This window comes from Notamacropus eugenii, chromosome 6 (assembly GCF_028372415.1).
Source record: "Notamacropus eugenii isolate mMacEug1 chromosome 6, mMacEug1.pri_v2, whole genome shotgun sequence".
In the NCBI taxonomy this organism is placed as follows: Eukaryota; Metazoa; Chordata; class Mammalia; order Diprotodontia; family Macropodidae; genus Notamacropus; species Notamacropus eugenii.
This window is the reverse complement of record NC_092877.1, coordinates 51,690,554-51,714,738: the sequence shown is the minus strand read 5'-3', so window position 1 is coordinate 51,714,738 and position 24,185 is coordinate 51,690,554. Positions and strand designations below refer to the sequence as shown.

Genomic DNA, 24,185 nt, shown 5'->3' with positions numbered 1-24,185 from the left:
CTTAAATTCAAAAGACAGGTGACTTGCCAAAGGTCACAGAGCAGTTGTCACAGAGCCAGCACAGAAACCTAAGTCTCTTGGTCATGATGCCTGCTTGGGAGGCATCACTGCAGATCAGTTAGTTGGTTAGTATCCAGAATAGAAAACCCTGTTATGGATGTGGGCTGATCAGAATATATTGGCCACTTAGCTCGTCTTGTACACTGGGCTTCTCTTTAGTGTAAGATTGTGTTAGCTTTTTTGCCAGTCTTATGCCATTGAACTCGAGATGACCTACAGTCTTTGAAAATAAACTGTTCACTAGCCTTACTTCTCCCACCTTCTTTATACCCGCGACATTGATTTTTTAGCCCCTGTAAGACTTTATATTGACTCCTGTTGCTAGATTCTCACTGGCTCAGCGGGGTCTTTTTGCATCCCAACTTTGTCACCTGGTTGTGTTAACCGATCCTCAGAGCTTTTCATCATCTGTGTCTTTTTCCATGTCATGGATAAAAGTACCAAACAGTAGAAGAACAATCACAGGTCTCGGGAGCGATTCACTAACGACTTCCTTCCAAGTTGACATTGAATCACCAATAAATGACTTGGGAGATAAGCCTTTGAACCTTTACCAAAACCACCACTGGCCGATCTATCTCCATCTTCCTCCAAAAGGATGGCATGACTTTGGTCAAAAGCTCTGCTCAGATTGAAGTAAAACATACTTGTAGCATCCTTTGATCTGTCATCCTGGCCAAAAAGGGAAGTCGGGTCAGCCTGCTGTGATCTCTGCTCCATGAGGCTGTACCAACCTCCCCCATTTTTTTTTTTAATCACCGCTACCACTTCTAGGTACTAACTGTTGCTTTACTAATAAGTTCTAGAATTTGGCCAGGAATCCAAAATCAGACTCTGCCTCTCCTTTGCAGAGTCCATACTCCCTTCCTTCTCAATGACTGAGATTCTTCTCCTCCTTCTCCCCCCAATTCTATTGAGAAACAACCTGTTCTTTCTTCTCTGAGCTTCCCATGTTCTCCTTCATATTGTATTTGTTTGTGCTCTTTTCCTTAATTCTCCCTTTCCAGATGGTGAACTCTATGGGGACAGGGGCCAGATCCTAGTCATAGGACCCATTCTGGGGGCTGGAGCTGGAAGGGGTGTTAGGGACTGTATAGTTTAATCTCCTCATTTTACAGATGAGTTGACTCAGACTGAGCATCTTAAAGATAGTAGCAACAGTAGCAAAAGCAGCCTGCAAACACAAGTCTTCTGATGCGTTTGTGTGTTTGTAACAGAAAACACGGGGCTCTGTGCAAAGATGGATGTCCAGTAAAATCTGGAGTAGGGAAGGAGAGAGTGACACATCCACAGCCTGATCTTTCTGTGGATGAGCTCCAGAGAGGCTCTTATGGGGGGGAGGTAGAAGGCAGAATAAGGAGCCATGAGAGGATGTTGCAGAGAAGGTAGGTTTTAACCTTGAGTAAGGGCTGATCATCATTAACAGAATCCAAAGGTAGAATGAGCTGCTTTACTGTGGGGTTTTTTGTTTGTTTGTTTTTTTGAGGTCAAATTTGAACTTGGGTCTCCAGACTCAAGGGCCAGTGCTCCATCCACTTCACTACTTAGCTGCCCCATAATGAGCCATTTTAGTAAATCCAGCTTGATTTTCCCAGCGATGGAGGAGTTTAAGTGAACCTAGAGGACTACTTGTAGAAAGGATCAGGCCTAGGTACCTCTCTCACCTCCTGCATCTCTGAGACTCTGCTTCTGGGATTTGTTCCCTTGCCTAGGAAATATAGGAAAGTTCGTGTAAATTCAGAATAGGAAAATGAACCAAAAGCATAAATTGGGAATGTTTTTTCTTTCAATATTGAGCATCCCTCTCATGCATTTAAAAAGCCAATTTGGAGTTAGAAAAATTCAATTATTTATAAGCTGCCCAGAAACAAAACTCTTATGTAATGTGAGGCTCTCCTTTGCTGGGGTTCTCCCTTAGTCCTGAAGGCTGGGGAGGGAGGGAGGGGCAGAAGGCGTGGGATGGTAGAAATGAAAACTGTCCTGTCTCTGTGCTTAGGGTGGATTAATGCTGCCTTGAAGAGGAGAAACAGTGTGAGTGCTAGTCGGCCTTGCTCTTCCCCTAACAGACTCTGTGACTTCAGGAACAGTACTGTCCCTTTTCTTATCCTCAGTTTCCCCATCTGTCAACTGGACAGTCTTATTGATCTCCTCTTCTGTGTTAAGAGTCAAAGATTAAACTAACTGATGTCAGGGGCCCCTCTCCATCCCCTGCCTACTTCCAGTTGTGACATTCTGAGATTCCATACAATGAGTGGTGTTGGAAAAGGGGCTCTCTAGGGGATAAAACGAGGGTACTGCCTGCTTGGGGGCAGGCAGATTGTGTCCTGTGATGGGAAGAAGAATGGAGAGCCCCAGGATCACAACCTTCAGTTAGAATCCTGGCTCTGCCCCTTCTTAACCAGGGAATCCTGGTCGAGCCTTCCCCTGCCTCTGAACCCTAGTTTTCTCTTCTGTAAAATGGAGAGAATGATCCTGGAACTGTTCCCTTCAGGGACTGTCAAGGAAACCATAAGGCATTCCGGAAAGGTAAGTTCTTATCATTGGTACTTCATGGTGGAAAGATCACTGGATATAGAGTCCAGAGTCTTGGGTTCTCATCCTAGCTCTGTGGCTCACTAGTTGAATGACCCTGGCCCTCAGTTTCCCTCTCTGTAAGATGAAGGACTTGTATTAGATTAGGGGTTCCTACACTTTTTTGTGTGTCATGAGCCCTTTTGGCAGTCTGATGGAGCCAGGACCCCTTCTTAGAAATGTTGTGTAAAGTGAAATCCATAGGTTTGTAGTAGGCTCCAGGTTTATTGAAATATAGTAATCAAATGAAAATTTTTTTAAAAGTTCACAGATTGCAAGTTAAAAACCTCTGGAAATGATCATTTCTGGGGTCTCTTTGACCTCTAAATATTGTGATCTGATGATGGTGGTGGTGATGATTGATGATATGGGAAAATATGCCCAGTTTCCCAACTGCACCCTGTAGCCTGTACATCATACATCTTTCCTCATCTAAACCAGACATGGATACGTGAAGCAGACACCGTCCTCTCCCCCGAGGTGTTTAGTAAACGTCTGGGCTCAAAGGGACTGCCTTCCTGCCTGCCTGCTCTGGTCATTTCAGGCCCTAGGTGGGGCCAGAACACACAGTTCTGCAGCTTGTGTTTCCTGGAAGGGGTGTCTCCCAAGAGAGGCCCTTGTATAGAAGAGCCTAAGCTGGGGACAGAAGGTTCAGAACAGCAGGCCACCTGGGGAGTGGCCAGATACTCACGTAGGGCTCTGTGTTCCCTGGCCCCCTGCAGCTGATGTCTCACATACTCCAGTTTCTGCCAAGATCATACTTCTCAAGGGAGCATTCCCATCTAGTCTCCTCTGATCCTCACAATATCTGGGGAGGCTGAGAGGGCAGGAAATTAGCCCCACAAGGGGCTCAGAGGTCACAATGGCAGTTAGACCCTGAGTCAGGATTCAGATAAGAACATCTTTTTCCATGGCACCTTGAAGTTAACTAAGCCTTCTCCTCAGAACAACACTGATACAGGTCATGCAAGTTCTACAGACCCATTTTAAGTGGAGGAAACTGAACCTTAGACTTAGCTGGTGAGTCTTGTTCCCATGGGCCCAGCTGTGCCCTCATTTGCTTTGGGACAAAGCTCACTTAGTGGGAACAGACCCTCATTAGGCACCAGAGCTGGGGATGACCTTGGTGTTGGAGCCCAGTGCTCCAAAAGCAGCAGCAGGGGGCCAGAACCCCTTATCAGTTCCTAGAGGAGGGGGACTTCCCAGAGAAGGGGTCCAGCACAGCCCACTGTAGGGAGTATTCATCCTCTTTCTTAGAGATCCCTTTAGGATGCATGTGGTCTTCCATAGCACCCAGAGGCCTTGAGAAGTGGGAGTGACAATAAGGAAAGCATTCATGTGTCTGTAGGTGCTCTTGGCCTCACCAAGCCATGATGTTCTAAAAAATTCTGTTCACTTCAGTAAGCCTTTGTTATTGCACCTACTGTGTGCTAGACATTAGGGACAGGAAAACAAAAGGGAAACTACTTTCCCTTGAAGAGAAAGTACATGGAAAATAATTTTCCAAGGGAGTTGACAGATACTTGGGAGATGAAGGAAAGGCCTCTGATGGCAGGGGATACCCAAGCTGTGCTTGACGGGAGAGCCAGTCTTGGAGTCAGACAGCCTAGATTTGAGTCCTGGCTTGGTTACTTCCTAGCTATGTGACCTTGGGCAAGGGACGTGGCTTCTCTGAGCTTAACTTTCCTCCTCAGAGTCCCTCCATGAGTCCCCCAGGCAGCCCCACTCTTGCTGGAGCTGGTTTGTGCTAGCTGCAGAAGTACAGGAGCCTAAGGGGAGGGGTTCCCTACAAAATTAGCCTGACATCCATGAAAGGGACAGGACAACTCCACCTTCCTCCCCTTCTTCCTCCACGCTGTTCAGCTGTCTCTCCATCTACATCCAACCCTCTCAGGTCTGTCCTTTATACATGACCATGCCCACCTCGCAGCCCGCACAAGTAAGTGAGTTCACCCTCCTAGGAGGTTAAAGTAGGGGATCTGTGAGGTGCTATGATTCTGTATTCTACAAATGGGCTATTCCAAAGGGTGCCTCCAACTGCCTCCACTGTGGACCAAGAGCCTCAGGGTTTAGAGCTGAAGAAACTCCCTGGCAACCCAGGGAAGGCCCCCAAATTGCCCAGAGTTACTTACACAGGTTATAAGTGGCAGAGCTGGGACTTAAAATTAGGACAACTGTGTCTGAGGCTGAGATTCTTTCCATGACGTCACCCTGCTGCCTCCCACCAGACTCTAACCATGTACTCAAGTCATAGAAGGCAGAATGTCTCAATTGGAAAGGACCTTAGAGCATAGGCTATCAAAACTGGAGGGACCTTACTGCAGAATGGCAGAGCTGGAGACACTTTAGAAAGCAGAATGGCAGAGCTGGAAGGGACCTTAGAACACAGAATGGCAGAGCTGGAGATACCTTAGAACACAGAATGGCAGAGCTGGAAGGGACCTTAGAACACAGAATGGCAGAGCTGGAGATACCTTAGAACACAGAATGGCAGAACGTAGAACAGAATGTCAGACCTGGAAGGGAACTTAGAGGCCATGTAACCCAAATCACTTATTCTCCAAAGGAACGCAAGTTATAGAGAAGAGAGGTGATATGCCTGAAGGTACACAATGAGTCAGTACAGAACTGGACTTCCAGTCTCCTGACTACTCAGCTCTGACCCTTTTCACCATGTTGAGCCTAAACAGGATGGTCATTGCAACTAGTGCTTTTTTGATCATCAAGTCTTCTGTGTCTTGGTAGAAAACTGCATCCTTTTCCCAAGGGCCCCACCCTTTATTTCTCCTCCTTCCTTCATCCTTTCCTTCCTCGCCACATAATGCACACTGGGAAATGTCTTCTGCCTCCCCAGTTATTTCCTTAAATTGTTGGTATTCTAGTTCTGACCTCCGCCCAGAACTGGAGGATGGCTTGTGTAAGGCTTGTCACTGAGTCCCAGAGTTCTTTTCCTTGCCTTTCCCTGGCCAAGTTGGGCTATGATTGAATTTTGAGAAAAGTGAGCCCTTGGGTCCCCTCAGCAGCCTACCCTCAACTGGGCTATAACAGAAAAAGCAGAGCCTGAGGAGGTGACCCATCCAAAGGAATGGTGAACCTCTGCCCCTGAAACCTTCGGGTTTGAGAGACCAACCAGGAAGCCATACATTTTTATGATTTATTCCCAGGTCAATGTAGTCAAAACATTGGGATCCAAAGGGATGAGGAAGACTTGAGTTGGAGTCCTACAGGCCTTATGTCTCAATTTCCTCATCAGTAAAATAGGCATAATGATACAGATCTGTATTATCTGCTTTATAGAGTGGTTGTGAGAAAAATCCTGTATAAACTTTAAAACTGTAAAGAAATGGGAACCAGTAATAGTCGTAGTACCAACCACCAGTACTTAGTAAGTTGGTTGGACAAGTTCCTTTGCTTCTTGAGGTCCTCCATTTTCCCTTCATTTATAACTTATAATGTCCATTTCTGTAGCTAGGATTAGGGCCCCATGAATGGCAAGCTTTTAGAGACCATCACGATCCTCCCGAGGCTTTGTGACTTTCTTCAGTGGCACCCTCTCTCCTTGGAGGAGTTCATCCCGCTTTCTCTGCCGCCTACTCCTGTTGAAGGCAGACCCTGCTTAGGATTTCCTTATGTTGATTATCAGACCTGCAAAGACCTGAGAGGACCTGATCTAGAACCTCCTTCTAGAGCCTCCCTGACCTTGTAAAGCCATCTAACCTTCTTCATGAGAACTAGCAGGGGCAGGGAGCTCTCTGTGTCATTAAATGATGAAGGTCAGGAACAGTAATCCTTCAGTCAGCAACAAACATTTATTAAGGACCAACCATGTGCCGGACACTGACGATCCGTGCCTAAGTAAAGCTCTCCCTTTAATCATTTAATGACACCCATTTTTCTGGCTCTTAAGATCGACAAAGTGCTTTCCTACCCACAAACCTGTGAGGCAAATGATGCCAGAATTATTATTCTTATTTTATAGATAAGGAAATGGAAGCTCTGAGGAACTTCTAAATTCTTAGTGTAGACATCCACACTTGTTAAAACGAAACAAAACGAAAGTGACCAGCATGAGGTGCTTTGTTACACACGGTTACACCTAGAGCTCTCTGCTGAGCAGTCTGGTTTTTATCCAGGTTAGATGGGGACAAGCACATAGTAGCGAAGGAAAGAAGGAAATGATCTACCCAAGGTCACACAGCTAATAAATAAGTGGTTTAAATCCAAGTTCTCCTGATTCCAAGTCCATGATTCACTCTACTCTCCTGCACTACTGCTGCCTGGAGTTTATATTTTCCTCATAATTTGGAGGGGTCCCTGTAAGTCTCAGCATTAACTTGAAAGCTCCTCAAATCTGGGCCTACATCCTTTTTGCTTCTGTAACAGGTGTTTGTCTCTGTCCATAGTGGGGCTCTTGAGAAGGTTGAGGAGTGGGGACTAGGCTGGCTGAGACTGGAATCATGGGAAGCCTGGAAAACAGCGCCTGAGGAGAATGGGGGATGCAAGCTTCCTCAAAGGGGCAGGCCAAAGGGAAGTTGATTTTTAAAAAAATGAATAACATAAAGTTCTCACATATTTTAAGTGTATAAAACGCTTCCTTTACTACCTTGTGATGTAGATAGTGTATATATTTTCACCCCCATTTTACAGGTGAAGAAACCAAGGCTCAGAAAGGCAAGGTCATTTACTATTCCTTATTTCTAGAATGCCTGCCTTTAAATGCCACCCCCTCCACAAAGCCTTCCTTGATTCACCTTGTTTGACCTTCTGCCTGGCCAGCACATAGCACTTGAATTCCTCGGTGGTGCAGGCGTTGTGTAATGGTTATGGAGTCGTCTCTGTTTTATTCCCCAACTAGATTGAGCTTCAGGGAGACAGCCTTCTTCGTACCTTGTCTTTTCTTTAGCATCTAGCAGTACTCTGCACACAGTAGGTACTTTTGCATATGTGTTAGCTTGAATAAATGGAACATGGCAGATATAATAGCAGGGAAAACTCTGGAGTTGGAGCTTGGGAGCCTTGGTTTGAACATTGGCCCTGCTGCTTGTGTGACTTTTCTAAAAGAGCCTCAGCCCTGTAAGCCTCCATGTAATAAGATCTCCAAGATGGAGAGGACCTCAGGTCATCTAGTCCAGTCTTTTGCCCCAGTCTTGCCTGTGTGACCTCTCCCTGGACTGCACATGGTCCTCTGCTGCTTGCTAGGGACGTGACCTTAGCCAAGTCCCATAACCTTTGTGGGCTGCAGTTTTCTCATCTATAAAATGAAAGGGTTGGGTTAGCTGAAGTGCCTTTTTGTTTAAAATTGACAGTCTTCTGCTTATGTATTACTTATCAGTTTTTGCATTATCCCCAGTGCCCTGACTTTGGATTGAAAAATGATTGAATTGATTGGAAGTTGCCCCATTTGGGAACATGATTGGATCCCAGGGCTCGGGACCTGGGCATGTCATGACATTTGCTTATATTCCTATAATACCTAAAGCTGTACAAGTATCTTTCCCATAACATCCCTATGATCGAGGTGGCACAAGTATTATGATGATGATTCTCTGGCTGAGGAAACCAGAGCTCAGTGAGATGAATTGACTGGTTACACCCTGGCAGAGCCCAGGACATAAACACACAGGTCTTTTCTGACTCAAGTCCTTGAGAAGAATTCAGGAAACAACAGTATGGGATTCCCCTGATCCAACAGACCTGGGACCCCATGCCTCTGGAAAATCGACAGTTGTCCTTGTGGTCTAAAGTCAGAGTCTGTCACAAACAAAGCTTCATGTGCCTTTGTGTCCTGGGACACTGAGCTCTTCCTGGGATGAAAGTTTGGGCACCGGGTGAAGAATTCCTTGGCTACTACAAGCCATAAAGAATGTCTCCTGCTCTGAGGAGAGGCTGCTATCTGCTTTAGTGGAGAATGTACCCGTATTGATCAGATTAGAGGGCAGAGCTCAGAGAAATGTGTAGAAATAGCGGTGAGTTTAAGTTAAAAGCTCTCTTATCATCAGTGGTATCCAGAAGTACAATGGGCTGCCTCATGAGGTAGTGAGTTCCCGTCACTATAGGTGTTCAAGTGGAGATTAGGTAACAATGAGTAAGGGATGTCATAAGGAGATGCCTATTCAGGTACAGATTGGACTAGATACCCTCGGAGGTCTGCGATAAATCTTTTAAATATTGAAGGAAAGAGTCCAAGTCCTTTCTCTCTATAGCCCTCCAAGTCTAGAAAATGGCAGCGATTCCTGAATTGATGAGGCAGTTACTAAAAGGTTACTGAAGCGAGCTGCTGAGGAGGGGACAGTAAGAAGATTAAATACTTCCTTTCTCAGGAGGCCCAGATTCTAGAACAGAGCCTGATGACAGAATCTCCTAAATTTAGTGCCTCACTGTTCTTTTTTCCAAAAGAAGTCCTTGCCAATCCTCGCCCCTGGAAGCTACTGATGGACCAGCCCCAGGAAGTAAACAGATCAGGCCTGCATTTCCTAAGCCCAGTACACAGTGTTACAGTTTCCCGGGGCCCACATGGCTGAGATGCAAGTGCCCAAAGCTGCTTTGTCATTAGATAGTGGACAAAGTGCTTCCAGAAACCACCAAGATAAGAAAAATTGATTCGAGTTCTCTTTGAAAGTCCTGGTGAGCTGGGAGGAAGGCACCCTGTACTTGCTCGGTTGTCCTGAGCGACTTGGTAACCCAGTGTTTATTTCCTGGGGCCCGTGTGGTTTGGGGAAGGAGCCAATTTGGAAGTCGGAAGACTCCAATTTGAATCCTGACTGTATGATCTTGTTATCCCTTCCTCTCTCTGTGCCTCAGTTTCCTGATCTGTAAAATGGGAAGAATAATACTTGAACCTTGTGCCTCACAGAAATGTTTGGTAGGGAAAAGAATTTTATAAATCTGAAAGTCGAGAGAAAGATGAGATTGTTTGTGGTTATTAATAAGAGCCACATAAATTGACCGTAGGAGGAGAATGTGTCAAACTAAAATAAAGTGTTTTGTCAGAGCAGCAGCTTCTGAGGTCTGTGGCACATTTGCCCAGTCTCTGCCACCTTCAACATCCCTATTTACAGGCGTAGGTGGTAAGAAGTCACATGCAGCCCAGTTTCTTCTGCCTCCTTCAGTTTTGCCCAGAGCACCAAATCTGCAGTCGGAAGATGGGATCTTGAGCCTAGGCCCCACTACCATTTCCTGGCTGGGTGACTTTGAGCGAGTCATTTCACTGCTTAGGGCTTCAGTTTCCTCATCTGTAAAAATGAAGACTTTGGACTGAGTGGCCTCTGGGCTGTCTTCTAATGCTAATTCCCAAGGTCCAACCTCCTAGTTGGTTGTGAGGTGGGGAGCTCGCAGTGAGGATGCTATTGGTTTCCTATCCCCAGATCATCCACGGTTGTGGTTGGTCTTCTCCCTGGTCTCTGATGTCCCTTCTGTCTCCACTGCTCCGTGTTCCTTGACATGATGCTTGAGCCCTCCCAGGCCCAGTGTTCCGATTGTTCAGGGTGGCTCTTCCAAGGATGTTACCTCTTTTCATTAACTGTGTGATCTTGGGTAAATTACTTAATTTCTTGCCATTTCCTATTTTTTCTAATCTAGAAATAATAGTAGTGGCCTACCTACCTCACAGGGTTATACTGAAGAGTTTCGTAACTATAAAGTACTTTAGGATGTGAGCTATTATTATTATTTGTTGTTATTATAAGGAAGACTAGGCTTGCTGGTAAGCCAAGAGGAAAGGAGCCAGTAGAGAAGAGACTGAAGATGTGGGAAAGGAGATGATTGATGGAACAAGGGCCAACATAGATCTGACCGCTCACCTACTCCATTAACTCCAGGTCCTTCTGTGGCAATGAAATTCCTTCTCAGCCTGACTCCACCCCACCTTTCTAGTTTAATCGTATATAATTTCCCTTCCTGAGCAATATGGTTCAGCCAAATGGGCTTCCTTTCAGTTTCTTACATTTGAAAACACTGTTTCCTCCTCCTGTGCTTTTGACCAAGCAGTATCTCACGCCTGAAGTGCATTCTTAGAACCCTCCTGCTTCTTAGAACCCTCAGTCTTCAGGTAGCTCAAATGCTACCTTCTACTTAAGGTCTTTTGAGATTTTTCTCTCTCAGATGCTAGTGCCTCTGCCTATACTCCAAAATTATTTTCATTATAAAAATAGAATGATATTCCCCTTAGGAAAATGTAAGCTTCCTGAAGGAAGATTGGCTTAATTTTTGGTGCTTATTAAATGCATCTTGATGGATTGGATGAATGGTAGCTCCTTAAGGAGCTCCTTAAGTCTCTGTAAGACTTCTTCATTTTTGTCTCCTCATCACCAGTGTGTGGCACATAATAAATGCTTTGAATCGAATTGAAATCCTTGAGAGACTTTGTGGGATAAAAGGTACTAGTGGGAAGGTTAGCCTTGGCAAGGAGAAGGGCTATCTGAACCTGAGACCCCAAGGAAAGAGGCTGAGAGGGGCTTTGCAACATGGAGGAAGATGAGAACGTTCACATCAAATGGACTTAACCTTCTAACATCACCGAATGCCAGAGTTAGGGCGATTTTAGAAGCCATCTCATCCACCCCTATCCAAAATATGTCTTGGGCATAGGAGGTGAGGTCATCCATCTTCTGAAAGAAAGGGAAGGAACTTGAAAACAGAGGAGGCATGGCGTAGCCATTTACAGATGAAGAATTAAGCTATGGGGTGTGCATCAGAAATGGATGAGAGGACTGCCATGTAGATGTAAGATGGGGACCCAAGGATTCTAGGTCCAGAGCCACAAGAGATATCTGGGTCATCTTAGCCAAACTTCCCATTTGACAGAGGAGGAAATGGAGGTCCAGAGTGGTGAATTGATAGGCGGGTTCTGTGACTCCAGGGCCAAACTTCTTTCCACTGTACTAAGGCAGGTTGGAGGAGTTTGTAGCAGGCTGGCTCAGCAGTTTTGTGACTTGGGTGATAGTGAAGTCTGGGTTGGGTTGTGACCACTGAATTGGTGTGGCAGCCTGGCCATGAAGGCTAAAGGAGGTAGAGCTTCATATCATATTGCCACTGACTGATCTTGGGTGGGGGCTGCCAACAGGGATGGCACAGGAGGAAAACTCCAAGACCTCCCTTTAGAGATAACAACTGAAAGGGAGAAATTCATAGTGAACCAGAAGGATTGTGTGTGTGTGTGTGTGTGTGTGAACTGTTTTTCATTTATGCAAGTTAATAGAATGATATAGAAAAGCCTCAACATTCATTTTAAAGGATGTTACACATGGGAACAGAACCCCAGCACCAAACACTGGTTTTGAACATAGTAGGTGCACAACAAATGTGTGTTGTTGAAAATGCTGAGTCTCTACTCCCATGGTAGGGCCTGTTGTGGTGAGGGCAGGAGGGAAGTCGAGTCATGGTTTCTACAAAAGTGCCCCAGGGCTTGAAGCAAACTGAATGACCTGTGGCTTCTAGAGGGGTCTCTGGTTTCTCCCATCACGATCCTGGAGTGGAAAGGGCCCCCAGGGGCCACCTGGTTCAGTTTCTCTTCCCCTAGACAGTTTTTCTGAAGAGGCAGACTAGCGCATTGGGTTTGAGGCAGCTGGACATGAGAGGCAAGAAGACCCCACTGCAGACCCTTCCTCAGTCACTGTGTGGCTTTGGGTTTCTGCTTCTCTTTCCCACCCTTGCCCCACCACAGTCTCCTTTGTTTATCATACTTACTTGAGTAAGTATAGTGGATTGTCCATGCCTTGAAAGTGCAGTTTATGTAATTTCAGAATGAAATTTTGTATCCCCAGAGCTTTAGTACTGGACAGTCCTTAATGTTTCGGATGGATGGATGAATGGGTAGATGGATGGATTGAGGGGAGGGAGAACACATTCAGGTGGGGAGGAGACATTGAGGAGGCTAGCCTGAGAATGTCATTTTTCTAGTTTCAGAGCCTCTGCCCCTCCCAGGAAAGGTTTAGCCGTTGGGAAGAGTTTGGCCATTTGTTGGAGGCTTCCCCAGAGTCTGTAGTCCAGCAGTACTCTCAGGATCTCTCTGCAGTCACTGCTTAGATCCCTTGGGCAGAAGGAATCCCAGCCTGAGGGCAAACCCTGTAGTTAAGGAAGGAAGGAAAGATCCAAATTTGATTCTATTTCAGGTTTGAACTTACACTTTCCCTCCAAATCCAGAAGCCTTAGGGATTAATGGGGCTACTTATAATATGATCTCACATTTCTGTGGAGCATTCTGGCTTAGAGGGCACTTGTTTTCATTATCTCACTTCATTCTCACAGCACCCCTGGGAGATGGACATTCCAAGTATTACTTGTATCCCCATTTTCAGAAAAAGATGAGAAAGCTGAAGGCAAAAGAGTCCAGGTCACTTATCTAAGATGACCCAGCCATTAAGTAGTTTGAGGAGCTGGGGCTTAAAATACCAACACAACAAACGTGTCAATAGAGGACTTAATGTTCTCAAACAAAGACTCCAGTGCTCTTTTCATTAGTGTTTCTAGAGCATGAAAGCACTAGACACATTTGAGGGATGAGTAGAGAGGCAGAGAGTGGTCCACATGGACTCAAACCTAGGATGTACTTGGAGTGATATAATTCTAGAGGAGTTGAGGCATGCTAGTCTGTGGAAGGCTTTGAATGTCAGTAGGATGAACTTGACTTGGAAGGTGATGGCCCACATGGCATGGCGGATGGGATACTGGCCTCAGAGTCCCTGGCCCTCTCCCTGCTCCTTCCCCCCACCCCTGCCCCACTTGTTTTTCTTCCCCTTTCTCTGGACTGTGTAGCCCAGAAAGAATCTCTCTAGCCCTTTTCTGCAGTCAACTCAAGTTAGAGATACAATGTACCAAGGTTCTACCTTTATTCACTGATGAAAGGAAAACATTTGGTTCATTCCTGGGCTTTAGGGCCTACCTGACAGATGATCTGGGCAGTGCCACATTACTGGCACTGGGGCTGCGAGCTGGCAGGGGAGCCTCAGTGGCACAGACCCAATAGAAACCTAGGTTGCCTGGGAGGCCAGGACTCTTAAGGAGAGGCTCTGACTTGATTGGCTGGCTGACTGACTGACTGACTGACTTACGAAACTGAAGAACATAACCCCAACTAACTGGCATGGTGAGATGGCGGGCACTAGTCTTCTGGCTAGTCTGGTAGGACACACTGTACTTGTCCCCTCCCTGTTCCCCTAAGGCCTTAGACCCTAGGCTAAAGTTTTAAATTCTAGGCTCCTGAGGGAAAGTTCTGGCAGACCTTGTCAGGACTGTTCTGCCTCTCTCCCAATGTCTTTTCCCTTCCTTTTCCATCCCACTCAGTTCCTATCTAATCCCATATGAGACGTTAACTATATAGCTTGATTGAAGCTATGTTCCTTCTGGGAGTTAGCCCTCTCATAGGAGACTGAAAAGCCTTCAGAACTCTAAGGTTGTGGTAGACTGGGGCATATCTCTTGGGCCGTGTGGCCAAAGGAATCCTGCTTCTCAGACCCCAAATCACACCACATAGATACCTCACATCCTGCCTCTGGGTAGGGCCATTCCTGGGCATAGGAAAACCTACTTTCAGAAATAACCTACCTTTCTGCTTGGTGAGGGTCATTGAGTAGCACTAGGGTTGCTAGGCTAGCATCTTTGCACCTATGCTTTTGACTTTACTGCCTTCTCCAGATTTCCTTGGCGAGCCAGTTCATAAGATGTAGAGCCATCCAGTGTAAGAATAATGGAATTTTTAAAATTAATAGAATCCTAGAGTCCCAGAGTCTTGAGTCATAGAACTTCCTTAGATCCATAGAACATGGACTCTCAGAGCTGGCAGAGGCCATAGCAGTCACTTGGTCCATCTTCCAAGAGGAGGAAACTGAGGCCTGGCAGAGCAAGAATGGCTTCTTGGGGACCATTGCAGTGAGCTGGCAGCCAGTGTGGGGTCTGCACTCAGGTCTGCTGAGCCCTGACTTGGTCCCCATTCTCTTGCCTTGTGTTGTGTTTGGATTTCAGTGAGGATACTGCCAATGTCTTGGGCCCAAGGAGTGGCTCAGGACCTGGGGATCCCTGGCATCTAGCACAAGGCCTTGCCCATAGCAGGTGTTTGTGAGTGCCAATTGAATTGAAGGTGGGATGGCAATGGGAGCCTTTGTAAAGTGGCCTGAATAACTGTAGTTTGTCCCTTCAGTCAGTCAGCATCCCACATACGGAGATCACCTGCATGGGAGAGAGACTGTGTGCCTGCCCCCATGACCCTGAGTCTAATAAGGCGGACAATACAAACTTCTTGTTTGCTTCTAGTTAACCATGAGCTTCTTGAGGACAGATTCCCTAGTTTCTGTCTTTCTGCTCTCAGGGTCTGGCATACAGTATGCAGACACTTGACACTTACTAGCTGTGTGACCTTGGGCAAGTCACTTAACCCCAATTACCTCATTGTGGGTCACCTCCAGTCATCCTGATGAATATCTGGTCACTGGATTCAGATGGCTCTGGAGAAGAAGTGAGGCTGGTGACCTGCACAGCCCTCCCTCACTCAAAACAAAGTCAAGTGCAAGTCATGTCATCATTTCTCTGATGACATGGTCTTCTTTGGCAATGAAGGACGAACACACACGCACAAACACTTGTTAAATTGAATTGGAAACACAGGTATCTGCTGAGCCTCTGCTGACTTCAGGGAGGTGAGGAACACAGCACCCCTGAGATCTGAGGGATGGAAAAGAACCAAGGGGGGAGTTCTTCAAATGGAGAAAGGCTGGGAGTGGTTCAGGATATTGGTTTAGCTTGCACAATCTCTGCAAGGTCAGGGAGCCCTTCCCAGGTGGGTGTCTGCCTCCTCCCCACAGAGTTCAGTTATACTGTTGTGTACCTGACTTGGGGGTGGGAAGAGGGGCTGAGTTTACTGGCACCCTCAAGTATTAACCAGCTCGAGGTTAGTGGAAAGAGTATTGTCACAAGACCCGCGCTGCATCCTGGGCTTTGGCAGAATTAGGCGAGACATTCCCCTTCTTTGGGCTGTCCGATAAAGAGCTTGGCCCAGGTGAACTCGAGATCACTTCTAGCACCAGGTCTGTGATCTTAGGATCCTGCAGCTCCTGCTGCTGCCTTGTGAACCATATCCAGGTCAGAAGGAAGCATTGAAACCTTCACAGTCACCCACCCACTGTTGCTTCCTTGGGCCAGAGTCCAGTCATCAGCTAACCCTTTCCTTCTGTATCCAGTCTGTGCCCACCCTGCCCATTATACCCAAGTAACACTTCTCACACTCACCCCTTCTTTCTCTCCCCTGACACTCCCACCACCCTGGTGTAGACCTTCATCATCTCATGCCTGGATCATTACTCTAGCATGCCTACAGTCTCTCCCCACTCCAAACTGTCTTCTTGTCAGCTGGCAGTGATGTTCCTCCAGTGCCAATCGGACTTCATCACTTCCATCTCCATTCATAAACCTCAGTTATTCCCCTCTTATTTCCAGGATCAAATATGAAATCTTCAAAACCCTTTATGGCCCAGTCCCCTCCTACTTTTCCACTCTTCTTAGATTTTCCTTTCCTCCACATGTTGTATGATCCAGTGACACTAACTGGCCTCCTTCCATTTCCCAACGGCCTGCATTGTCACTGGCTGTCCCCCATGTCAGGAATTCTCTCCGTCTTCACTTCTATTTCCTGGCCTTCCCGGCTTCCTTCAAGTCTCAGCTAAAATACCACTTTGTACAAGAAGCTTTTCCTGTTATACTTAATGCTAGTTTAAAGGCATAGTCAAGTCTCTCTGGCTCTCACTGAATAGGTCCCAGCCCAAGCCTCACTTGCTCGTTGTTTGGGTTTTGATGGCTCAGAGTGAATGTAAATAGCAATCATTTCTGTTCTTGCCAGAAACTCTAAGGGTCTTCCCCTCCCTGATTAATTCTTTTGTGAAGACAAAGTAGACCATCTTTTACCCCAATTCTTACCTAGACTTTTAACTACTGAATGAGTGTTGCCTCAGACAAACTGAGACCTGGGAAAGGCCTTAGCTTAAAAAGTCCAAGGTCTAACACTGCACCTTGGGCTGTTGCCAGTTGTCCTGACCTATGTCTTGCCACTGGACTCTGATGACTCTGGAGGAGAGAGTGGGGCTGATGACTTTGCAGGGGCCTGCCTCATTTAAATCCAGTTCACTTGCAAGTCAAGACATCACCCTCCTGATGTCATAGGTCCTCTTCCAGAATGAAGGATGAACAATGAACAATACTTGTGCCTTCCCTCTGTTGATAATTTCCAGTTTTCCCTGTATACAGCTTGTTTGTACATGGCTGTTTATGTGTTGTCTCCCCATTGGGCTGTGAGCTCCTTGGGGGTGGAGTTGTTTTTTGCCCTTCTTCATATTTCCAGTGCTTGGCACACAGTGGGCTCTTAATAAATATCTTTTGACTGTCCTGGCAAATGACAGATTGGCTTAAATTTTGGCAACTCTTAGTCTCTGATGTTCTGTGGTCAACCTTCAAAGGTCCATTCTAGCTCTGATGCGATGTGATCTATTCCAAGGTCCCCTCTAGCCCTGAGGTTCTCTGTTCTCTGGTCTCTTGGCTTTCTGACATCCCCTGTCCATGTTCTTCAGGCCTTCCCAGCTCTGGTATTCTGTAATTCTGTGAAGTCCCAGAGAACTTTGGAGGATTGGCAAGGACACCATCTAGTACTGGGGACCCCAGGAAATCACAAAAACCTAACTTGAGCCCCCACTTTTCTTTCTTCCTTGAGCCTGTTAATTATCCACTGTTTTGTTCTTGGTTCAGCTGTGCTTTTGGCACTCTCTGACTCAGGCATTATCTCCATTTTAAAGATGAGCCCAGAAGTTAAGTCCCTTGCCCAAAGTAAAAAACATTGAAAGTAATTGAGTGGTAAATAGAACCTCAGTGTCCTGGCTCCCAGGTCAGTGATCTCTGGTTTACTAGGCCAGGCCAGCTTGAGCTAAAACAAACAGATTCCACTCTTCTTCCCTTTTCCCTCCCCCACGTTATCTGTCACTCTGCTGTGGGCCTTCCAGACTAGTCTTTATTTGAAATCCTTCCAGGGTTTGTGCACCACCAGCAAAGTCTTCAAAAGCCCAGGGTCACCTCCAAACCATAAGGAAAGGAGGAGGACAGTCTTCATGGAAGAAGACAAAATCCATGACCCAGCACAATAGCATGAGTTTTCTTCTCTCTTCTCTCTGCTGTCTCGTGGCTTCTCTCTCTGTCCCCTCTATTTCCCTTCCTTCCCCTCTCCTTTCCTTTCTTCTCTCTCTCCCTTCTCTCCTCTCTTTCTCTGTTCTCTTTCTTCTGTGCCCCTTCCCTTTCTCCCTCTTCTTTCTCCCTCTTCTCTCTCTCTCTCTCTCTCTCTCTCTCACACACACACACACACACACACACACGCACGCACGCACACACATTGATGAAGCCATGCCTTACTCATATGACTGCTACCTATTCCCTGTGCTTTGTGAAAGGCTAGAGGCCAGGAGTTGGCCTTTGTGGCCCAGGGTTACCTTTCTTTCTTCTAGGTTGGCTTCTTCCCTCCCTGTTATTTTCTGGGCCTGGGAGTCCCCTGGGCCTTTCATTCCCCATCTCCAGGCATTGTGAGAAGTTTGCAATGTCTCCATCATTGCTCTCTGCTCATGCTTAACCACCGAGATAGGCTGTAGATCCAGTGTGTGCTTGGGGGGGTTGAGGTGGGAAGCATGGTCACTGGGGACATGGAAATCTTGCCTAAACCAGTACCTGACTGCACCTGTAGGAGAGGGGCTCCTTCCCTGCTCCAAGGAGGTGGTGTTTTTAGTGTTCTCTGCATGCAGCAAGCATTTCATAGGTGGTGGTGGTTGTTTTGGTCTCATGTATCCCATTAGCATTTTACCTTTCTAGAGGAGGCATGGTGTAATGGAAAGAGTTGAGTCAAAAGACCTGAATTTGAGTCCTAACTCTGCAACTTACTTTGAAACCTTGATCACCTTTCAGTTCCTCAGTTTCCCACTCTGTGAAATGAGGAGATGTCAGTAGCTGCTCTCCGAATTCTCTTCTGGCTCTAAATCCTACAGATTCTGAGGGTGGGAATTGATCTTGTAGCCTTTGAAGGTGGGGCAGGATCCAACCAAACAAGGCTTATATAACCATTTATGTAACTGGCAACAGATGTCAGCCCAGAAGGCTCCTAGGGACTCTGGAACTGTTCTCCAGGGGATCTTGTCAGACTAGAGGAAATATTTGGGAGACAGTCTCCACCCTCCCCTGTGCAAAGGGGGAGAGAATGGATCTGGCTAAGTTGTCCTTGTCCAGTGGGATTCAGAAAATGCGTTTCAAATATGTTCAAGAGAAATGAAAGTATTTTTAAAAAGGAAGCTATTTCTGACAATTTTTGCCTGAGGGAGGGGGGATGGCAGAGGTGTAGTGTTCCTGTAGTGTTCCACTCTGCTTGACTGCCACTGAGATCGCCTAGGAGAGAATTTGAGAAGGTTATTTCCCAAAGAAGATTCCAGTAACAAGGGCAAAAAGGTCACCTTGATGACTGGATAGAGTTGAGGTGTTTTCTCTTTGCCTTCATCAGAAACTCTCAATTTGTGATTTCCAGCGAAATGGTTTAAAGTGACTTCTAGGAGTCAGAGGCTTGAGTTCTGGTCTCAGCTCTAGTCCTTGCCAGTCATATGACTGGGCAGATTCTCCATCTCTGTACCTCGATTTACTCATCTATAAAATGAGAAGAAGCCTGTCTTAGATGATCTCTAGGTGTCTTTTAGCTTGAAATGCCGTAGTTCTAGACTGAACTATACAAACAATGGTGGGGAATTTTCTTGAGGAAATCCCTGTCCCTGGATATCTTCAAGTGAAGTTGAACAACTCCTAGTGATAAATGTACACCCTTATGTAGCGCTTTCCCATTTTCAGAGCTCATGCCTCACAGGAATGTGCAAGCATTAACCTCATTTTACAGATAGAAATTAAGACCTAGAAAGGGGTAATCATTTGTCCAGAATACAATGGTTAGTATATGTAGGAGCTGGAACTCTGAAATAGACTTTTAGATTTGAAAGGGAACTGAGCCATCATCTAGTCAAAGCCAAGTCTTCCCATCTTAGGTCCACTGTCCTTCCACCAGTCCAACTAGATGCAGAGAAAGGGGGTCTAGCAAGGGATGACTTGTGTCCCTTCTACTTCTCAGGGAGGCTCCAGATAGGCCTCCTGCTATGAGCAGAAGACATAAAAATCCGTAATGCACTCCCTGCCCAGAATGCTTTAAGGCCAAACACTTTCCTAGCAGATGGTGCAAATAACCTGCTTAGTTTATGGATGTGCAAACTGAAATTCAGAGAAGTCCTGACTCCCTGCATTCAGTAAATATCAGAACCAGTCATCGACTGAGGTTGTCTGACTCCAGGACCACTAAGCTGATCTCCAAGGTCCCTCAGTTCTGTGGTCTTGGAGGTTTTCATCCCCTACTAGATTGGGACAGGCTAAAGTGGTGGTGAAGGGGGGCTGGAGCCAACCTAGGGCAGAGGGCAGGTAGTGACCCGCCTGCTGACTCTGCCTCAGGAGCACATGAATTGGGTGGTTTTCGGGAACGGCGTGCTGGCTGAACTGATTTCTTCCTCCTCCCTCTGTCTGTTTGTTTCAGACGAGCCAAACTGCGGTTGTATTTGGAACAGCTCAAGCAGCTTGTGCCCCTGGGGCCAGACAGCACCCGCCACACAACCCTCAGCCTTTTGAAAAGAGCCAGGATGCACATCAAGGTACGAAAAGACCTTCCACAGGTGGAGGCAGAGGCCTCTCCCTCTCAAAATCAGGCTGGGCATTTAGAGGATGTCTCTCTTGGGGTGGGGCCTTTGTGACAGCTATCTGGAAGCATCCTTAAAGCCTAGCTCTCAACCTCTCCCCCTAGGCATCCTCCCCTGAGCACCCAAGCTGAGCTCTCCTGCCCCAGAACACTTTGTTGCACTTAGTTCCAGTCAATTTAAAAAAAAAACCATATGAAGTACCTACTGTGTGCAGATCTGGTCCTATTTGATGGACTGTATGTTGTAGCATAATGTGTTATAAATGGAGCATAAAGCTCTATTGAAGCCAATTGATTGAATCTGAGTTTGAATCTTGGTTCTCTGCTAGTTCCTACTTTGGGACAGCAGGCAAATTACTTAACTTCTCTGGACCCCTTGTGGAAGTCTCTTCTAGGTCTTTCTTATGGTTATTTAAGGACTAGTTTGGCTAAAAGGTTCTTCATTAGAAGGCTGACTACAAAGGGATGAATTAGATACTGCTTAAACACTGGGGGAAAGTTTTTGTCCATCCCAGTCCCTAAGGGGCTCCCTTACAGAGAATTCCTTGGAATTTGAAATGGACCATTTCCCTTCCTGAAAGACCTGACTCAGGTATATGAACCTGCCTGGTGTGACTGTCCATGAGAACTTAGCTTTGATCCTTCCCTCCACTTACAGGAATCCTGTGCTGGCCACCTTAGACAGGGTATCCCTTTGCAAAACTCATATTGTGTTCACAGTCCCTTGTAATACTGCTCCAAGTTAACTTCCCTTGAGGTTCCCCGACCCATGCCTCCCTTTGGTGTGGCTGTGATTCCCAAAGGCTCTGTTGGCAGAGCACAGCCTCTGATAGGCCCAGCAGTGGACTGAATGTCTGCCATCCCAGTAAGAACTAGCCCGACAAAGTATGGAAAGTCTCATCACCAGAAGGGGGCCCAGCAGTGGATGACCTGGTTTTTTTTTTCTTCTTAATAAATCATAGGCGGGCATGATGCCTCCATTGGTAAAACCAGCACCCTTTCACATATCCTTGAAATATATTTAGGGCTTCATCCCTTGAGAAGCTTTCATTGTGATAAGTATGATGAGATGTACATAGGTCAGTAGTAGAATGATTAAGTGCATGGGAGAAAGCTGACAAATTGGCTGGGGACATCAGGAAAGGCTGGACATGATACCGGATCTGAGCCTTGAGGGAATGAAAGAAGGGATTTCAGCCAGCAGAGATGAAGAAGATCCATTTCAGGTATTGAGGAAAGCTTGGGTGAGGGCAGGAGGAGGTCAGACAATCTCAGGTAGCCAATACAATTGAACTGAAAATACAATTGCTCTAAAAAGAATATTGTGAACTAAGGCTGGCATGGTAAATTGGAAGTAGGTTGTGTAAGACCTCAAATGCCAGGCAAAGTATTTTATTGGAGGGGCACAAAGGAGGAGGGAGGTTTTTGAGCATAGAAGTGACATGATCAGACCCGTATCTGAGGAAGATAATTTTGTCTAAAATGTAAAGGATGGATTAGGAAGTCTAGAGACAAAAATCAAGGAGACCTGGTGGAAGGGTGTTCCAATAGTCCCAACCAGTGGTAATGAGCCTGGAACCAGGGTGGTGGCAGTGGAAAAGAGGGAGAATACATGTGAGAGATGATATCATGATAGAAATGACAGGTTTGGGCAACTGAGGGAGTTGAGAGGTGAGTCAGGGAGGCATAAACTGAAAGATGACTGTGTGCCTAAGAGACTTGTGATGTCATTAACAGAAATGGGAAATTTGAAAAGCAGGGCAGGTTTAGGCATAGGGTGGGCAGGGTTGGGATGAAGGGAAATGATGAGTTAGGATTTTTACTTGTTGAGTTGCTAGCTGTACATCTAGGTGGGGATGTCCACCAGGCAGCTGGGATTTGGATAAATGTAGAGTCTGACTCTTGGACTCAAGGAGTATTCCCCCAGCACAAGTAGAGGCATGGTCCAAGAACAGTTCATGTGAAAGAGATCTTGAGATTTTAGTGGACTATGAGCTCTAGGTGACTCAGTGATTCAGTATGGAAACCATATAAGCTAACGTCACCTGTGGCTGCGTGGAGAGGACAAGGCTCTGGACAAGGAAGGAGAGGTTTTATGTGGCCCTTACCAACCTTACCAACCTGCTTCTGCACCATCAGGTGCTCTGTTTCAGCAAAGATAGTGACAATCTAGGGAGTACTCTGAAAAAGAAACTAGCCAACATGGCAAAGGGCCTGGAGACCACAGAGCTGTGCAAAGATTAACAATAACTGATAACAGAGGTTTGCAAAGCGCTTTGCCTGGATTCATGCTCATCTGAGCCTCATGCTGCAGGCCCAGCTAATATTATTTATCCCCAGTTTATAGATGAGAAAACAGAAGCTCAGAGAAGGCTGGTGACTTGTTCAAGGCCTCCCAGCTAGCCAGTGTCAAGGCTGGTGATCTTCTAGCCACCACGTTTGGCACAGTAGCCACTGTACTATATGCCCAAAGTGAATTGAAGGTCATTTTGTGATGTGGATAAGTGAAAACCCAGGGGAGAGACATGATAGGCTGTGGGGAGAGAGAGAGAGAGAGAGTGAGTATGTATGTATGTATGTACGTATAGAAAGATTAGATTTGTTTGGCTGTTTAGCCTCAGGAGAACATTGAGTGGAATTTGCAGAATTTGGTTCAAAGTAAAAACTTCCTAAATGTTACAAATATCCAAGTGCTGGTTTTGGCGGGGGGGGGGGGGGGGGCCAAGAGCCCCCTCCTGGGGGTTGTCATGGGCTCAAGATGCCTGTCCCATTAACTTCCCATCCCTTTTAACACTGAGGCACTAGGATGTGACAATTCCAGACAATTTAGCCCTTGGTTAATACCTTGATTTTTTTCTAAGTGTGAGTGTGAATCTTGTCTCCCCAGGGGGACTAGAAGCTTCCTGAAGGGAGAACCCAGGCCTCCTCCTTTCTCCCTCTCCCAGACAGCAAACAGAGCAGAGCCCTGGGGGCTAGATAAGCTGGTTCATGTGCTTAATTAGCTCAGGTCTTGTCAACATTTTGAAACCTAGGCCCTGAATCTGCTCTTGACAAGCCAGGCCCTTCTCTCCAGTGTGATTCCTTGTATGAACAACTGGGATAAAAATACAGTCCCTACCTCTCTGGGGTTCTTGGGAAAAGTGTGCTTGGGAACTGTAGAAATGGAGTGAAGAGGGACGTATCTGACATGTAGAGGGCAGCTTATGGTTCGCAAAGGGCTTTACAGATGGCATCTCACTGGATTCATGGGAGGTTGTGATATTAATAGCAGCAGCCTTACTGCTTCTCCCCGCTGCCGCCGCTCAGGCTCACCTGGCACTGAAAGTTTGGCTTTCCTGGCATGACACAGGCCTCAGAGGAACTCTGGGACCTTGGTGCTCTACAGTGTCTTAATTGCTGGATGGTTGGGGGAGGGGACGAGGTCAAGGAAAGGAGCAGAAAAGCTGACAGGCATCTTTTTGCTTCCCAGAATGGCAGGCTCCACCCCAGGAGTTTGTTTGTCTCTTTGGGGCCTTTGATGCCCCTAGCCTGAGCCAGCCAAGGGGCCCCCAGGGCAAGGGTGGAAAGAGAAGGAGAATGGCTCAGGAGGGCAGAGGGTTAAGGGCAGGTCACTGCCTCTCTGCCAATGGGCAGGGCCTGTGAGCTCCACTCAGAACATGCCAAACAGCTGCCCCTATGCCCCTGCCCCAGGGACTACAGGGGGAGAAGGGCAGCAGCTCAGATGTCAGGGATCAGAGGTGGCCTCTCCCTGACCCTGCTCCCTTGTCCCAAGGAAAGAAGGCACTCTTTGTACCTGGCAGGTGGGGAGGAAGAAAAGAGGGAG

General features: G+C 46.6%; 1 protein-coding gene across 2 annotated transcripts in view; it reads left to right on the top strand.

Moving 5' to 3' along the window:
* The window catches only part of MXD4 (MAX dimerization protein 4), a 54,366-nt gene that overhangs the window by 16,886 nt on the left and 13,295 nt on the right, over nt 1-24,185 (top strand). For both annotated transcript variants that reach the window (XM_072620038.1, XM_072620040.1), the window contains one exon: nt 20,204-20,318. In XM_072620038.1, the coding sequence (XP_072476139.1) occupies nt 20,204-20,318 (115 nt within the window). The remainder of the gene's footprint in view (nt 1-20,203; nt 20,319-24,185) is intronic.